The sequence below is a fragment of the Medicago truncatula genome, chromosome 5 (assembly GCF_003473485.1).
Source record: "Medicago truncatula cultivar Jemalong A17 chromosome 5, MtrunA17r5.0-ANR, whole genome shotgun sequence".
NCBI classification, from domain to species: domain Eukaryota; kingdom Viridiplantae; phylum Streptophyta; class Magnoliopsida; order Fabales; family Fabaceae; genus Medicago; species Medicago truncatula.
The window spans coordinates 41,668,271-41,683,821 of NC_053046.1; the positions used below are offsets into that span (position 1 = coordinate 41,668,271).

At 33.1% G+C, this 15,551-nt stretch overlaps 2 protein-coding genes across 5 annotated transcripts; both read right to left on the reverse strand.

Annotated features, from left to right (window-relative positions):
• Nucleotides 1-5,845: 5,845 nt before the first annotated feature.
• On the reverse strand, nucleotides 5,846-8,778 carry LOC11433534 (peptide methionine sulfoxide reductase). Of its 4 annotated transcripts, none has more exons than XM_003617486.4 (4): nucleotides 8,642-8,778; nucleotides 8,418-8,447; nucleotides 7,128-7,654; nucleotides 5,846-6,383 (listed from the first exon to the last, which is right to left on the reverse strand). In XM_003617486.4, the coding sequence occupies exons 2-4, from the start codon at nucleotides 8,434-8,436 to the stop codon at nucleotides 6,132-6,134; spliced, it is 798 nt and encodes a 265-aa protein (XP_003617534.2). In that variant the 5' UTR covers nucleotides 8,437-8,447; nucleotides 8,642-8,778; the 3' UTR covers nucleotides 5,846-6,131. The 4 variants fall into 4 exon arrangements, with proteins under 4 accessions (XP_003617534.2, XP_024640185.1, XP_003617535.1 ...); XM_024784417.2 differs by having other exon boundaries at nucleotides 8,418-8,436; nucleotides 8,642-8,768; XM_003617487.4 differs by having other exon boundaries at nucleotides 7,128-7,717; nucleotides 8,418-8,436; nucleotides 8,642-8,761.
• A 3,450-nt stretch (nucleotides 8,779-12,228) lies between these two features.
• Nucleotides 12,229-13,529, reverse strand: LOC11426787 (ubiquitin-NEDD8-like protein RUB2). Its single transcript, XM_003617489.4, has 3 exons — nucleotides 13,334-13,529; nucleotides 12,970-13,229; nucleotides 12,229-12,610 (listed from the first exon to the last, which is right to left on the reverse strand). The coding sequence occupies exons 1-3, from the start codon at nucleotides 13,424-13,426 to the stop codon at nucleotides 12,502-12,504; spliced, it is 462 nt and encodes a 153-aa protein (XP_003617537.1). The 5' UTR covers nucleotides 13,427-13,529; the 3' UTR covers nucleotides 12,229-12,501.
• Between the last annotated feature and the right edge of the window lie 2,022 nt (nucleotides 13,530-15,551).

The window sequence follows — 15,551 nt, forward strand, 5'->3', positions numbered from 1 at the left end:
ATTGATGAAGGCTTCAAGCTTTTTCAGTTTTGATTTGGTTTTTGATCTGTAACTGCCAAGAGAGAGAAGTTTCTCTGTGTTTGTTGATGTGGCCTTCAATCCCTGGATTATGTGGCACTGTGCACTGTATTTATAAGCTGACAGATGTGTATTTGGCCCAATAAAGAACTGCCACGTGTCCTGGCTTGCTCATTTGGGCGCTGCTTGCTATTTTCATTTAAGGACCAATCTGCAAATTGTGAAATGACAAAGACTGGACTGCAATTGTAAAACAGACTCAAAAATAAAAGAGAATTGGACAATTTGGACTTAAATGCAATTTTAAAAAGTTGAAGGATTAAAATGCAAAGTAAAAATAAAAAATGAATTAAAATATGTAATTTGACTAAACGTAAAGCAAAATAAAAATAAAATCGACAAAACGGACTAAAACGAACCAATGGCCTAAATGAGGTACTTCAAAGTAACCTCTCTATGCCAAATTTTCGTGTGAAATGACCAAAATGCCCCTGGGGCTAAAAATGACCTAAACCAACTCAAATTGACTCTGACACTGACTCAGATGCAAGTTTGAAATGAATTTAAACAGGGTTTACTGATGAAATGTTAAAAATGAATTTGAAAAGACTCAGAGACAGTCACAAGGATGAAAATGGGTCCCACTGCAGGAAATGACCAAAATACCCTTCTGTATGACTTTTTTGCAAATTTTGAAATAAACTGTAGAAAAAGCAATGTAATGATTCAGAGACACTTTTGAATGATTTACAAGACAAGTAAAGACATTTTGAAAGGTTTTATGCAAGAAAAACATAGGTAAAATTGTGATTGAAAATACTGCGAGGCAGAGACAAATTGAACTGTGCAGTTGAAATTTGATAATTGACAAAGTTTGAAATGAAATTGGGCCCAGTATTTTTAGGTCCAAAAACAGGGTATAACAGGAATTTTTTTAGATAACATTTATTTTTTTTTTCTCTAACTATTGGCTTTTTTTTTTCTCTAACTATTGGCTTTTTTTTGTCTTTTTCAGACCACCGAGCACAGATGAAGTTGTTATTGGTCCTAGTTTTTCTTGGGTTACTATCCAGTGTTGGCATATCAACAACCCTCGTTGATATACCAACATTCGATGGAAGTTATCTGGAGTGCATCACCTTGAAAGGTGTTGCATTCCAAGCCCATGGTGGGATTAATATGGGCAATTCAAAATCTAAATATGGAATAGATAATAGTGTCGGTGCTTTAGTTTTGAAAGATCCCATTTCAAGTCAAAATTTAAGGACATTCAAAACTGAATTCAGTTTCATGTCCACAAAGCCTGGTTCAGGTCTTGCTCTCTTTCTGTCTCCTTTTTCCGATGCTGGAGTACCTGGAATTATTTTTGGATTACCTTATAAATACATGGCAATTGTATTTGATACCCGTTTGTCCTCTCCCAAAGCTAATAGTCGTTTGCACGGTGTTAAAGTGTTGCTTGATGAAGACATAACTCCGATTTCTGAGACAGAAGGTGACACTTTAAACAGTGAAATCTTGTACACGGTGTGGATAGTTTTTTTTGAAGGAAAAATTTCAATTTTCTTGAGTGATAGCAAATTACGGCCAATTGAGCCAATTTTGGAGTGCAATTCAGCTGCTATTGGAGCATTTATTGAAAAATTCAAAAATTTCTACATAGGATTCTCCACAAGTCAAGAGAATTATAAAATTTACAATTGGAAATTCGAAACATCTGATTTGAATAATCATTACCGTGAAGTTCACATCCCAGCCTTGGAGGATTTTTCGCAAGTTTTATTTGGAGTATTAGGGATTTTATTGATGATTGCTATATTTTTGGGTGTCATTTGCATATATGCAAGAAATAGAACTATCAATGATTTGGAAGAAGATGCTGAACCAAGTTATGGTTCAGTGGATGTGCCACCAACATCCTTCATCGAACTAATGAAGAATGAACCACCAGAGCAGGGAGAGGTAGTGACTTTGTCTGAATTTTTTGTTTTTCCTATTGTTAGCTCATATTTGTGTCAATTTGATTTTTTTAATTGGACAGGTGTTGGGACTGCCACTGCCAATGGAAGATATGTGGAGGAAGGACGTGCCACCAACATCCTACATCGAACTAATGAAGAATGTGCCACCAGAGCAGGGAGAGGTAGTGACTTTGTCTGAATTTTTTGTTTTTCCCGTTGTTAGCTCATATTTGAGTCAATTTGATGTTTTCAATTGGACAGGTGTTGGGACTGCCACTGCCAATGGAAGATATGTGGAAGAAGAAAGGGGATGATTTTAGGCACTGATTTCAGTTGCATAGTTACAAATATAATCTACTGGCAAGAGAAAGTAAACATCCAAATTCAACCACTTACAAACCACATATATACAGACCAAATAAAATAAATAAGATAATGGTGTTGGTTTTTGTGATTGAAATGAATGACTACAAGAGTCATATTTAATACATGCAAAATGTGAGAGAGAGAGAGAGAGAGAGAGAGAGAGAGAGAGAGAGAGAGAGAGAGAGAGAGATGGTTTGTGCATGTAGTTCAACGTGTGTTTGTGATTTTTGTATATGATTGAAATGCATGACTCAAAGGAGTCATGTTTAATTCATAAGAACGGGAGAAAATCAAATGTGTATGCTTTCTCAAATATTTTAAAAATAAAAAAGTAATGATATATTAATTATTTTTTTTTTAAGGATATTAATTATGTTTTCATTTTTGTTTAATTAATAAAGTTTGCATTTAACAAGATTCAATAGATTTCTAAAATATTATTCCTTGTTAATTGATTCAAGCAATTTGTGAACCATTTCACAATAACATCAAAATTTGTAATGCCTAATTTTTTTAGATGGCTTGAAGTTGTTTGTTTTTTAGGTTATTTCATATCAACAAAGAGAACAAATATAGTTATTTATTAGGATATCGGTTTTGAGAAAAATAGTTTTTTCCCAAATGGAGGGACCTACGATACAATAGTAGGACATAACATCAAACACCATATTTTCAAATGAGAAACTAGGGATCTTGCATTTCAATAAAAGGGTTTCTGGTCAGCTCTGTTTACCACCACCATTACCGGAAGGTTTGTATTTTTGGAAATAGGTTTTTGGAGTTTTAGGATTTTGGTGGGGTTGAAGATCTTAGTTGTGTAAAGGTAATGTTGAACGATGGGTAGTGGATTTTTCCGGAGTGCTTCGCTGGTTCTAGAGAGTGAAAATCATTTATACTAGTATTAGATATAAAGAGAATACAAGGTTTTGAGATGGATTTTCACTTGAAATTATACTCTTAAACAAATTTGCCTATAAGAATACTATATTGATGGTGTCATTCAACAATATAAGAATTTATATTATTTGTTATATTATTGATGTAATAGAATAAGATAGGTATACTTTGTTATAATATCATAGTGCAAAATATTTATACATATACTTCTAATCAAAATCAAAATAATTTTAATTAAAATTGAAGTTTCATTTTTTTAAAGGAAAAACAACTTTTCATAAAAACGAACGCAATAAAAAGAGCAGACTAACAACACCATGCCTGCCTGAATGCTGGTTTAGATAATCAGAGTACTGTTAAAGAGGTTTTGTTGTTGAAATGAAATAAAAGAAAAAGAGGAAAAAGGAATGTGTGAAAGAGATGCATAGAGATAAAATTTATGTGACAAAGTTCGTGAAATGTTGTAGAACTCGAGGAAAAGTGGAAAAGAGGAGAGAGTATTCTTTACTTCAGGGGTTTTGCGGAAGAAAACGATAAAGAAAGTGAAAGCATGTAGTAGATACTACAATGAGGTAGAGCTGTCAAAACGGGCTAATCTGTATAGGCTGGCCTATTAAGCATGATTATTTATAGAGCTCGAGTCTTAAATATTGAGCCCAAAGAAAAAATTCATTTTTTTCATCTTTATTCTTAAAAATATTTACTATTTTCATCTAAAAACATCAAACTTCTTCATCTCACTCATTCAACATGTGATCTTCATCTCATTCGTTCCAAAATCGAATCATACTTATCATTGGGGGTAATTTACCCTCAATTCATCAAGAGATAACATAGGCCTCATCGATAGGTTTTTTCGTACAATCAATTCCCAAATTTATATCAAGAACATCCAACTTCTTCATCTTCTTTACTCAACATGTGATCTCCATCTCATTCGTTCTATAATCAAATTCAATTTGTCGCTAGGAGTAAATAACCTCCAATTTATCAAAGGGTAACGTAGGTCTCACCCATTTTTTCTATTTTCTCACAAGTTTCACTACTAAAAAAACAAAAATTAGTGAGGGAAAACGTAAAATCCCTCTCTAATTCCGTCACTAAATTTTGCGACCAAGGAATTTATAAGAAATTTCATTATTTCCGTCACTAATTTCCCTCGCTAATTTTTCTTTTTCTAGTAGTGTTTCATCTACCGACTATGACGCCCTAAACCGACGTTTCTTTTAGTTTTGATTCAAATTTTGATTCGTCATGTTCCAAAAGCTAGGGGTGTACCTGGGCGGGTTTGGGCTGGGTTTGACTAAACCCAAGACTCGAACCATATAGGGTACTCCGGTTTGGGTGAGGTAAAATGTCCACCCATTAATTAATGGGTGGGTTTGGGCAAACCAACTAGTTTTCGGTTTGGTTTGGGTTGGGTAGTGGGTTACCCAAATTATTTTTCTGTTTTTTTTGGTAATATTAAATGACTAGAGTCCTCATATTTTTTCTTAAAAAAATTTGTGTGATCTATTTCACTATGTTTATAAAATAATAAGTTATAATATTAAATAACAAATTTCATCATAAAATACTTGCAACAAATTAAAGTTGGATGATGTAAAATTGCGTTAACATCAAAATAATTAAAAAGTGCAACATCATAATTTGTAACTCTAAGATGTTTTGATTTTCAATATAGAGGATGTGTTATGTCAATTTTAGAAATTAGACTTGATTTATAACCAAAACTTTTTTTTTTTAAAGAAAGATTATAACCAAAACCTTTGTTCTTCTCCTTCCTTCCTATGAAAATGAAAATAAAAATAAAAATAAAAATATGAATATTATTGGGTAAGTAGGTTTATTGGGTTTGAGTCTAGTTTTACCCAAAACCCGTTATTTTTTATGGGTTTTTCATTTTTTAAAACCATATCCACCCAATCACCCAACCCAACCCAACCCACTTTTCTGACCTTTTTTGGGTGGGTTTGACGGGTTTTTTGGGTTGACCCAACCCATGTACACCCCTACCAAAAGCTAGTAGTCCCTCCATCCCAAATTATAAACCGTTTTACAATATCAATGAAACATTATTGTTATTTTTTATATTATAGCCTTAACTATTTTTTTAGTTACATACCCTAACCTATTTATTACTATCTCTTTTTTCAATTATTTAATTTAACTTTCCTTTAAAAAAATTAATTGCTGTGTGAATTGACTAAAACAATTTACTATAATTTAGGACGGAGAGGGTAGCATCTTTTATTAATAGAGACCAAATGCATCTTCTTGTATTATAATAGTCTAGTAGATATATATGCATATATTGAACTTGTATGGATATTATAATAGTCTAATATATATATATATATATATATATATATATATATATGCATATTTTGAAACTGATAATACACAACAGGATTTGCCCATAAAATAATGTCAAAAACCTTTACATTTCTGTTTGTTTCTTAATGCACTTTTCAGCAAGGTAAACTTTCTTAATCATCATTTGCTGTAGAGGAAATTATCTATTACAATTTAGACCCTCAATTATGATTTCAAGATAATTTCTTTATTCACAATTTTAATTCAATATACATCCTCAATTATGATTTCATAACAGCCTTTTGAGAAATTGAACCCATCAAGAGGAGTGATTCTGTGAGAAGGTTCATACAATTTTTAGAATTACTAATGTTCACAATTTCTGCTAATTTCTGAAAAGACATTTTGTCTTTTATTTTTTGGTTTGTAAGTAGCCAAGACAAATACTTTACAACAAAATTACACATAATAGATGACAGTATACAACTCTAATTCATGGCTATGCCCATTTTCAAGCTCAAATACAGTGTCGTATTGATCCTTGAGGATAAATTCACTTTGTTTTATCAACAATTAACCATAGCACCGAATTGGGTCATTGCATCCTTTAGCAGCAGATTGCTTGAAACCGAATCGACCCCCTTTCTCAAGGTACTGTTGATGGTACTCCTCAGCCCTGTAGAACTTCTTGGCAGGAAGAATCTCAGTAGCAATCTTCCTGCCCAATTGCTTCTCTTGTTGTTCCAAAGACTCTTTAGCTATTTTCTCTTGTTCAGGAGTGTAAAAGTATATTCCAGATCTGTACTGTGTTCCCACATCATTCCCCTGTTACATACAAAGATCCAGATGTCATATTACTAAGTTCTTACCATTCATGGAAAGCAAAAATCAGCACTCAAGCATCACACAACTCACAATTTTATATTCAAAAGTTCATGCATTCATATAGATTGAATTGAACAAAAGAGAGAAGAGAATACAGAAACAAAAGCATGCATAAGAAAATGGAAGAACAAAAGAAACCACGGTCTTGAACAAAAAAGAAACAAAGGGACCAGACAAAATGTTAGGTAAGGAAAATAGATTACTCCAGATAAAAATGGTTTTTTACTTCTCTAGATACTCATGAGTTGTTCTTTCTGAGCTATCCATCACAAACTCAGTGCAACACGGTCATTTTTCCTAGGAATTTGATTTGGCCCAAATTCACTATAAGAACATGTTTGAAACATAATTTACATGATACAATTAAATATAGAAACATAAATGCAGCTACTAGATACTGCAACAGAGAGAACCAATATTGCTTCCGACAAATTAATCATGGAGTCTGGAAATTGTTAGCAAAATGATCAACTCCAGAAGCACTTCACTGTTAAAAGTGAAGTTAGAGAAACACAGTAATATAAATTGAAAACCATTAACATTGACAATCCAGAAGTCTAGACATATTATTCAGACCAGCAAAGTCCGGACATGCCACTTGAGACAAAAAAGAACTTAAAATTTACAAACAAGAGGAACTCAAAATTATTAAGTTTATAAACAAACCAACAGCTCGGTATATACCTGTCGATTTGGCGTAGTAGGATCGTGTTTCGACCAGAATGTATCAAGCAGATTTTCGAAGGTGCCTTGTTTGGGATCATATTGGACCCTTACAACCTCGTTATGGTTTGTGGTCCCTGAACACACATCCTCATAAGTAGGATTGTGCAAAAGCCCCTGGGTGTAACCAACCTCTGTCTTACTCACTCCAGGAACCCTCTGGAAGACCAATTCAACACCCCAAAAGCAGCCAGCCCCAAATTGAGCAAACTGCTGGCCTGGTGCTGGTATATCGTCATCTGGTCCCTGAGGAATGGTTGAATCCATGCTCTCTGATGACCTTCCACTGCCAAATCCAAGTTTGTTCAGAAGGTTCATGGAGGGCTTGGTTACAGTAAAATGGGGACGGGTTGGTGAAAACAAGCAAGAATGCTTGACAGAAAATCTAGAAAGTGAGGGTAGGAACTTTGTTTTGGCAGGAGTGGAGAAGGAAGAAGAACCAAACACTAGCAGGGAGCTGGACGTGGTGCTATAGGCGCTGCTGGCTGCTGCTAAGAGTTTGAGTAAGATGAGAACCCTTATCTAGAAATTATAATCATTTTCAAAACACCCTTCAAAAACATAAGAGCCATTTTCAAAATATCGTTAAAAAACGTAAGGGTTACCAAGTTGGGATGCCAAGAAAACTGAATGAAAAATATGAAACAAATAACAGACATTTTAAAAATGAATATTTAAGGATATTACTACGTACATGACACTGGTTTATTGATAATGTAAAATTTAACACTAATCAAGGATTTTATAAGAGAATGATAAAAATCAAACCATGAGCAGCAATTCTTACCTAGATGTTTAGGTGTGAAAATAACTTAAAGTTTCATTGTTTTATGTTATAAACTTCAAATCAAACCACTAATCATGCATGTTCGTTCCTCTGATCCTCATATTGGAAATTTACCCTCCTAAATATGGACTATGAGTTGCAAAATCACATACTATTATCAATAAACACTAATTTAAAGCTTGATGATGCTACAACTTTTTTTTTTTTTGATAAAAGATATTGCTGATGCCTTTTCTTCTATACTTGTATACAATCAGCCAGACAAAAAAATGAGCCTCTGTTTTTTGAACGGAGCAAATTTATATTTTAATATTAATGATATTCATGGTCATTGATATTTAAATAAATATACTGAAAATTGAAAAGAAATCACTAAAAACAAGGTTACATGATACTGAATTGTTCATAAAACATTGCAGAAACATAAAAGGGAAATACAAAGAAATTAAATATGAACACCATACCTGCTCCACAAATTCTCATCTTCAACAACCCTTCAATAAATTACATGAATCAATGTCCAGAAAACAAATTATAAATAATAAAGATAAAATTGAACTGAACTTAACATAACATAACCCACAAAACATTATTTTTTATAGATTTTTTGAAAGGAAAAGGTGAAATTGAGTTTGGAAATAAGAAAGAAAGTGTAATTGGAAAAGGGATCGAAGAAGAAGATACGTACCCAAGGGAGAGTGTGAGTGAAAGAACAAAAGAGAGAGAGAAATGGGAAAGGCTTCAATGGTTGTTATAGAAATGGGATTCGTTCACGGCAAAAAGATGACGTTTTTTCTATCTAACTTTGTTTGGTTGAAGCGTGAAAGACTGAATAGTCCAACATAAACGTATCACAACAACACTTTTAAAAGGATAGGAACGTCAATTACAAATAATTTATTTTACTAAAACTCGAATATACCATCAATCAACTATCTCTCATTCTGCTTAAAAAAATAAAAAACTATCTCATTCATGTTTTAAAAATCATAGATAAATTTGCTAGTTATTTAATGAAAAAGGTTATCCGGTATCTTTTGGAGGTTAACATGACCCTTATTTAATCAAATATTTAGGGTTGATCCAATCACTTTTTGATGTTACATTCACATTAAAAGTTTCATAAGTTTGAACGAGAATTTGATTCAACATTGGAGGTCTCACTAGTTTGATCCTCCGATACAATAATTTTTAACATTACATTCACATTTAATGAAAATGATGTTCAAGAGGTTAAACTAAAAATCGATCAATTGTTAAGTCATAATTCTTATTTGCTTTTTGATTTATTTATTATTAGTTATCCTTTTTTTTGAAGAATTTATTATTAGTTATTAGTTATCTATATCTTTTAAATGGTAAATATTATTATTGTTAGTATTTAGTTAGGACACGAGCAAATTTTTTTACCACTCTCATGTATAGTTGAATCATCAAACCAGTAGCACACTAAACTCACTCGTATTACGTTGCTAGCAAAATGGCACATCCTAAAACATATTGTTGTGACTATTAGGGTGTGTTAAGTATTGGACAGAATAGTACAAGATTGAACAGTACAACATAAAGCAGAACAATGCATGACAAATTTTTTATGGCATTGAGTAATTTTTTGTTTTATACAATTTTTGAGGGACAAAATGTTATTTTGGTATTTTAGACAACTTGTATGTGGGACAAAAAGTTGTGCTGTGATTTGGTGAGGGACAAAAATATGAGTTTTTGTCCCGTCCCTTGCCTCCAGTTTGTCTTCTACCTGAAACAGTTTTACAAATCAAACACTGAACAATTAGAGTTATTCTGTCCTGTCCTTATTTTTTAGCAAATCAAACGCACCCATAATTAATGTCGTTATCCCTACAGATATGGAAAATGTCATCATACAAAACATGTTGCATTAAAAGGGACACGTCGTCAAATTTCGTCCATACTAATATCCATAATATGGGTCTTTTATATGGGCAGGGAGGGAGTTACTTTCATGAGTATTTATTATTCAACCGTTGGATCTGAAGGTTAAGTTCCATCATTCCATCAATACAATAGAAATTCTTGCATGGTCACGGACATAACAATTGGTCCCAGCAAATAAAAACATGACACGCAATTGTGTTGATTGTTGCAGAAAAAATACTTCTATGATACACAGTTAACCTGTCATATTTGCACACACTCAATCAAAAGATTACAACGCATTTTTTCTAGAAATGGCGACCAACATATTCTCTAGGCTCTACTTAAAAAAAATAATTCTCTAGACTACAATCCTGATGAACCTAAAAAAGGTTTCTTGCTTACCTATAAGACTGAAGGTAGTATCGTGTATTGTGTTTTTTCTTTTCCGATATAAATTATGTTTTAATGTGTACTTTCAAACGCACCGAAACTAACTTCGAATATACATATTTCGACAATTCGTGAAATCAAATCACCATGTATGGATGTACACTTCCAACGTGTATTTGAACATTTAACATTACAAGTCTGGATGTGTACATCTAACATGTTACATAATTTAATCTGATGTTGTTTTTAGTTTGCATTGTGTTAAGAGATTGAGTAAGGATATGGTGTCGGTCATGGGATGCATGGTAGGCTTGCTATTGCATTTGCACACGAAGAGGTAGATAGTTTACAAGCACATTCATTTCCTCAAGAGTCTCAGCCTTGCCTGTTAGGGTGCCAATGGGAATTGCATGGGGTGCATTGTAAAGGCCAAAAGGCATCAAAGGCGCATGATTTTATTAATGAATTCAACGCCATTGAGCGTGTGAGAGAGGCAGGTAGCTCACCCACAAGATGCTCGGTCAACATCTCTCTTTCTCTCTCTTTGTTGACTGCTTTACTCATAGTTTGTGTGCTTAATGCATATGTTGGGTAGGTTTCTGTTTTGTTCACACAAAACCACCTCACCTTACTTAAGAGGTGCGAGTGGAATACTTGTACCGAGCGGGCACTGACTTTCGGAATGGAAGAAGGGGTGAGCAGACAGAACGGACAAGAACGACTCGACTTTTACATCCTCAAGCTAGAAAGAGGATAGGCTATTGGGGCTTCTTGCGAATTCTGTGGAAGGTAACAAGACTGTAGAATATTCGAGGGACCACAAAAAGGGGAAGTCAACTGTTGCCTCTAAAAGGGCCCCGACTTATTTTATTTCCAGAATTAGAGTTCGACCTGCCCCTTTTTTGTTTTGGGGGGATCAAGTTCCTTGCCAACTATCGACCCCGATCTCTTTTCATTTCTTTTGGGTATTATATTACTAGCCTAGCCTTCGTCAATCACACTAAAGCAAAGCCCGCCCCCTACCTCTCCACCTTCGCTTAACAACAAGGATCGCATGACCGTACCGTTATTAGATTGCTTTTTTTTCTGATGAGGATAGTAAAATAGATAGAATATAATAGGTAAGAGTTCAATGACAAATGCAATCCCTACTGTGATAAAGCCTTAACTTAGAGATCAAGTTTTCTTTCTTTGAAGCTTATAGTGTGAAAGCTGGCTTAGGATAGTGTCCCTATAAAGCAAGTGTAATCTGTAATAGATTCAAACTAGACCATCTCCATTATGAACAATGAATGTCTCTAGTCACTATACGCATGCATATCCTTCCGCAAAGTTATGTGTCAATGTCTAGTGCTTATCCCAAATAACATGAGCATTTGCCTTATTGATGGGTTCTTCTAACTCATGGTCTAAAGACATGGTAAAGAGTCTAAAAGTAGAAATTTTACTTTGAAAAATAAATAATATTCTAAGCATATGTTAAGAAACTCTAAATAAAAATATTCTTAAAAGTAGTGAATTCTATATAGGATTAAATCTTTAGTTGTAGTTCGTAAGTTTGCATATCAAAATGGCACCAACTAAGCCAAACAGCCTGGATATTCCCTGGACCACATTCTGAAGCCACATTTCAAATTGTAACTGGGCCAAAATATCAGCCATGCTAACATGAATGACCATTACATTTCCCACCCTATTAGTTTCTCTTGTGCCTATTTGGATTCTAAAATCCAAAATGTTTCAACGTGTTTTTGGAGGTTTTTATGAGGTGTTTATGCCGTTTAGATTCTATAATCCAAACTATGTAGGGCACGCGAGAAACTCAAGGTGGGTAAAAAAGCAGTCAACATGAATACATCATTACGTTCAGATCTAGATAATTCATCCAGTTCAGCCAGGGCCACAACCTTTGTGCATGTGGCCCTAAAACTAAAATCAAACTATCACCTCCGTAAAGATGAAGACAGAACAAAACTCTCACCATTGTACTTGTGGTTATGAATTATTAGTTTAGAGATTTCATTAAGATGCCAATTTTTGGGTTTAAAAGCATACAACGAAGTGAGCACCAAAAGTAACCCCAAAATTATAAAAAAACAAGCACATAAAAGAACAATCATGTCCTCATAGATGGACGAGTATAGAGCTTCCTTTCATGTCTTTAGGAGGTTCAGAAGCAATTGTTAAACATTTACCAAGAACTAGAAAGTGACCAAGTCTGAACAGGCTAATTTCTTGAGATCGAATGTGCATTCTACCTTACTAATTACCACCCCTCAATGCAAGCACCAAGTGAAGCACAGAACCACCCTCAATGTTGTACTCTTTAGCTGTTTTGTCATCAGCAAGCTGCTTACCAGCATAGATGAGCCTGCAGCAAGTGACAGCAGGTGTAAGATTCTACTGTTTCCATTCACAATGCTTTATTTAGTGAAGAAAGCAAAACGTATTTCTAAGACAAACTAAATTAAGCATTGTTCAATAGATCTACAAATTAATATGCAATCCAACTTGATGATACCTGTATAAGATATATCAATGACAAGTAGAAAATTATGATAGAAACTGGTTTAGATTGAGTGTACAAACATGTATTTATTCTTACTATCTCATCCAAACTAGCTAAATAAAATCTAAAAACAGACCTACATTAACCTTATCATGAAGGTGCATAGAACAAAAGTTATCAACTATTTATTTATTTATAAGTTAAAATAGTATGAAAACAACCTTTGCTGCACAGGTGGAATACCCTCTTTTTCTTCAACACGTTCCTTGATACGATCAATAGTATCAGTAGGCTCAATGTCAATTTCAATCTCTTTACCGGTCAAAGTCTTGACTTTAATCATGGTTCCTCCTCTGAGCCTGAGTACCAAGTGAAGTGTTGATTCCTTTTGTATGTTGTAATCAGCAAGAGTACGTCCATCTTCCAGTTGCTTACCCGCAAAAATCAACCTTTGCTGGTCAGGAGGGATACCTTCTTTGTCCTAAAACCACATATTCCACAACCACCACTCAGAATCACTAAATCAATTCAATTCAATTCAATTTTAAAACCCTAATTAAGTCATTTCAAAGGGGATAAACTAACCTGGATCTTGGCCTTGACGTTGTCGATTGTGTCGCTGCTCTCAACCTCGAGGGTGATAGTCTTTCCGGTCAAAGTCTTCACGAAGATCTGCATCTTCTCTTCTTCTTCTTCTCCGATAGGGTTTTTTTAATTCTGATTCTGATTCTGTGAGAGCGAGCGTGATAGTGTGTTTAGTTTGAGTAATTATAAGAAGAAAAATATATTTTTTGGTTAAAGATCTATTTAATATATTGTTCCAAAAATAATCTTATACAATATTTATCGAGCTTATGGTTTTCAAAACACTGATAATTACTTTTTAAAATTCCGAAAATGACTTTTCCAAGCATAACTTGTAATCTTTTTGAGAAACTGTTTGAAAACATAGTTAGTTTTCAAAAATCTTTTATTTTAAATTCCAAAAAATAATTAAATATTTTATATTCAAGATGCATTCCAGAAAATATATATTACTTTCACTCATGTAACCAACTAATTATAGTTTCATCTGATCATATTATAAGATTATGGCTAGTGCATTATAAAAGCAATTATATTTATACTATGCAGAATGAAAACTATCTTTTCAGCACTTTTGGGCTGAATTTTTCTTTCAAAAAATATCCTTAATTTTCAATACAAATAACACATGTAACAAATAGGTAAGAATAAATTTAAATATTAAAACAAATGTAAAAAACACGATATAAATGTATATATTTTTTTTCCTTTATCATTTAAAAAGTGTAACAAACTAGATAAATATATCTATACTTACTTTTTCATCATTTCAATTATACTCTTAAACAACTTTTTCTATAATAAAATTGTTGTTGGTGTCATTAAAAAAAGTATTTAGATTTTTTTTTGTTATATTATTGGTGTCATTAAAATAAGATAATCATAGTTAGTTTAGTTTGTTATAACTTGAAAGCAAGAAACATTTATATTTTTAGTCTTAATCAAAATTTCGTAAAAAAACACCATTCATAATTTTCAAATTTTCCCTAGTACCAATAATAACGCGCTTAAAATTTCAATTCAATGAAGATGATCTACTAATAGAGCTTGGCGTTGGCATTCTACTTGACATGGTTCAATTTCGAGGAGCCTCAGTTTATATACTTTACAAAAAAAAAAATAACAATAAAAAATCATGGACAAAATTATAAGTTAACCTTATGTTGTTTTTTGTTTGTCGTCAAGATAAGTGATGATTGCATGGACGTGTAGTGTACATTGAGCAAGGACAAGGTGTTGGCCATGGAAGGCGTGGTAGGTTTGCTATTGCATTTTCACACAAAGAGGTAGATAGTTTACAATATAAACGATGATTGCATGAGTAAGATAGGGTTAGATGTTTGAGATTGGTGACTTTTTAGGAAGTTTTTCAGAAAACGTATGAGTAAAGACAAAAACACGTTGAAAAGATTTGTGTTGATTTATGTGATCATTTTGCAAAATTTAAAACCGTTTAAGATGTTACAATTATGAATTACATTGAGCAATTAATTCATTTTGTTAATTTTTATCTAAATTTACTAACAAAGTATTTAGTATATATAATGTATGATCACCAACATATATATCTCAAATATTCTCATCACTCAATTACAAAATCATATAATTAAATGGGTAATTGTCTAAGGTACCAATCATCTATGGAGGAGGCTGGTTCATTTGTAGCACCAAGCAATGGTAATGAGAAAACAACAACCGAAGTGAAGATAAAGATCACAAAAAAACAATTAGAGGAGTTGATTGGGAAAATGGAGGTGAAGGAAATAGGGATAGAACATATTTTGTCTCATTTGGTGAAACATAGTCACCAATATCACTCTTTCCATCGTCCTTGGAGACCTGCTCTTTATAGCATAGTATAAGATACTTAGATTAATGTATCTTTCTATTGTACTAATCTGTTGCTGCTTGAGAGTTTAGCCTTAATTCCATTTGCATGCTCTTTTAGATTATGTAACTTCAAAAAGAATATAAAATGTGTACTCTTTTTGGGCGTTTATCTTAATCTTCGGTTATTTATTTACTTTTCCTTTTATAAAATGTCTACAATGTTGAAAAAAGAACGGAATTTCTAACATACTCTCATCTATTGATTGAAATTGACATGTGCCTCATCAAATTTCTATGCAATCCACATAATCTGGTAAGATTCATGAATTTCAATCCATAGAAGAAAGGACTAAAGAACGTATTCAAACGTGTGTTATACAAAGTATCT

Coding starts and splice junctions, on each gene's coding strand:
- LOC11433534 (XM_003617486.4), bottom strand. Junction 6,384..7,127: donor CTACTACGCCAAATCGACAG/GTATATACCGAG, acceptor TGTATGTAACAG/GGGAATGATGTGGGAACACA.
- LOC11426787 (XM_003617489.4), bottom strand. CDS start 13,426: ATGCAGATCTTCGTGAAGACTTTGACCGGAAAGACTATCACCCTCGAG. Junction 13,230..13,333: donor ACGTCAAGGCCAAGATCCAG/GTTAGTTTATCC, acceptor ATGTGGTTTTAG/GACAAAGAAGGTATCCCTCC. Junction 12,611..12,969: donor ATTCCACCTGTGCAGCAAAG/GTTGTTTTCATA, acceptor CACTTGCTGCAG/GCTCATCTATGCTGGTAAGC.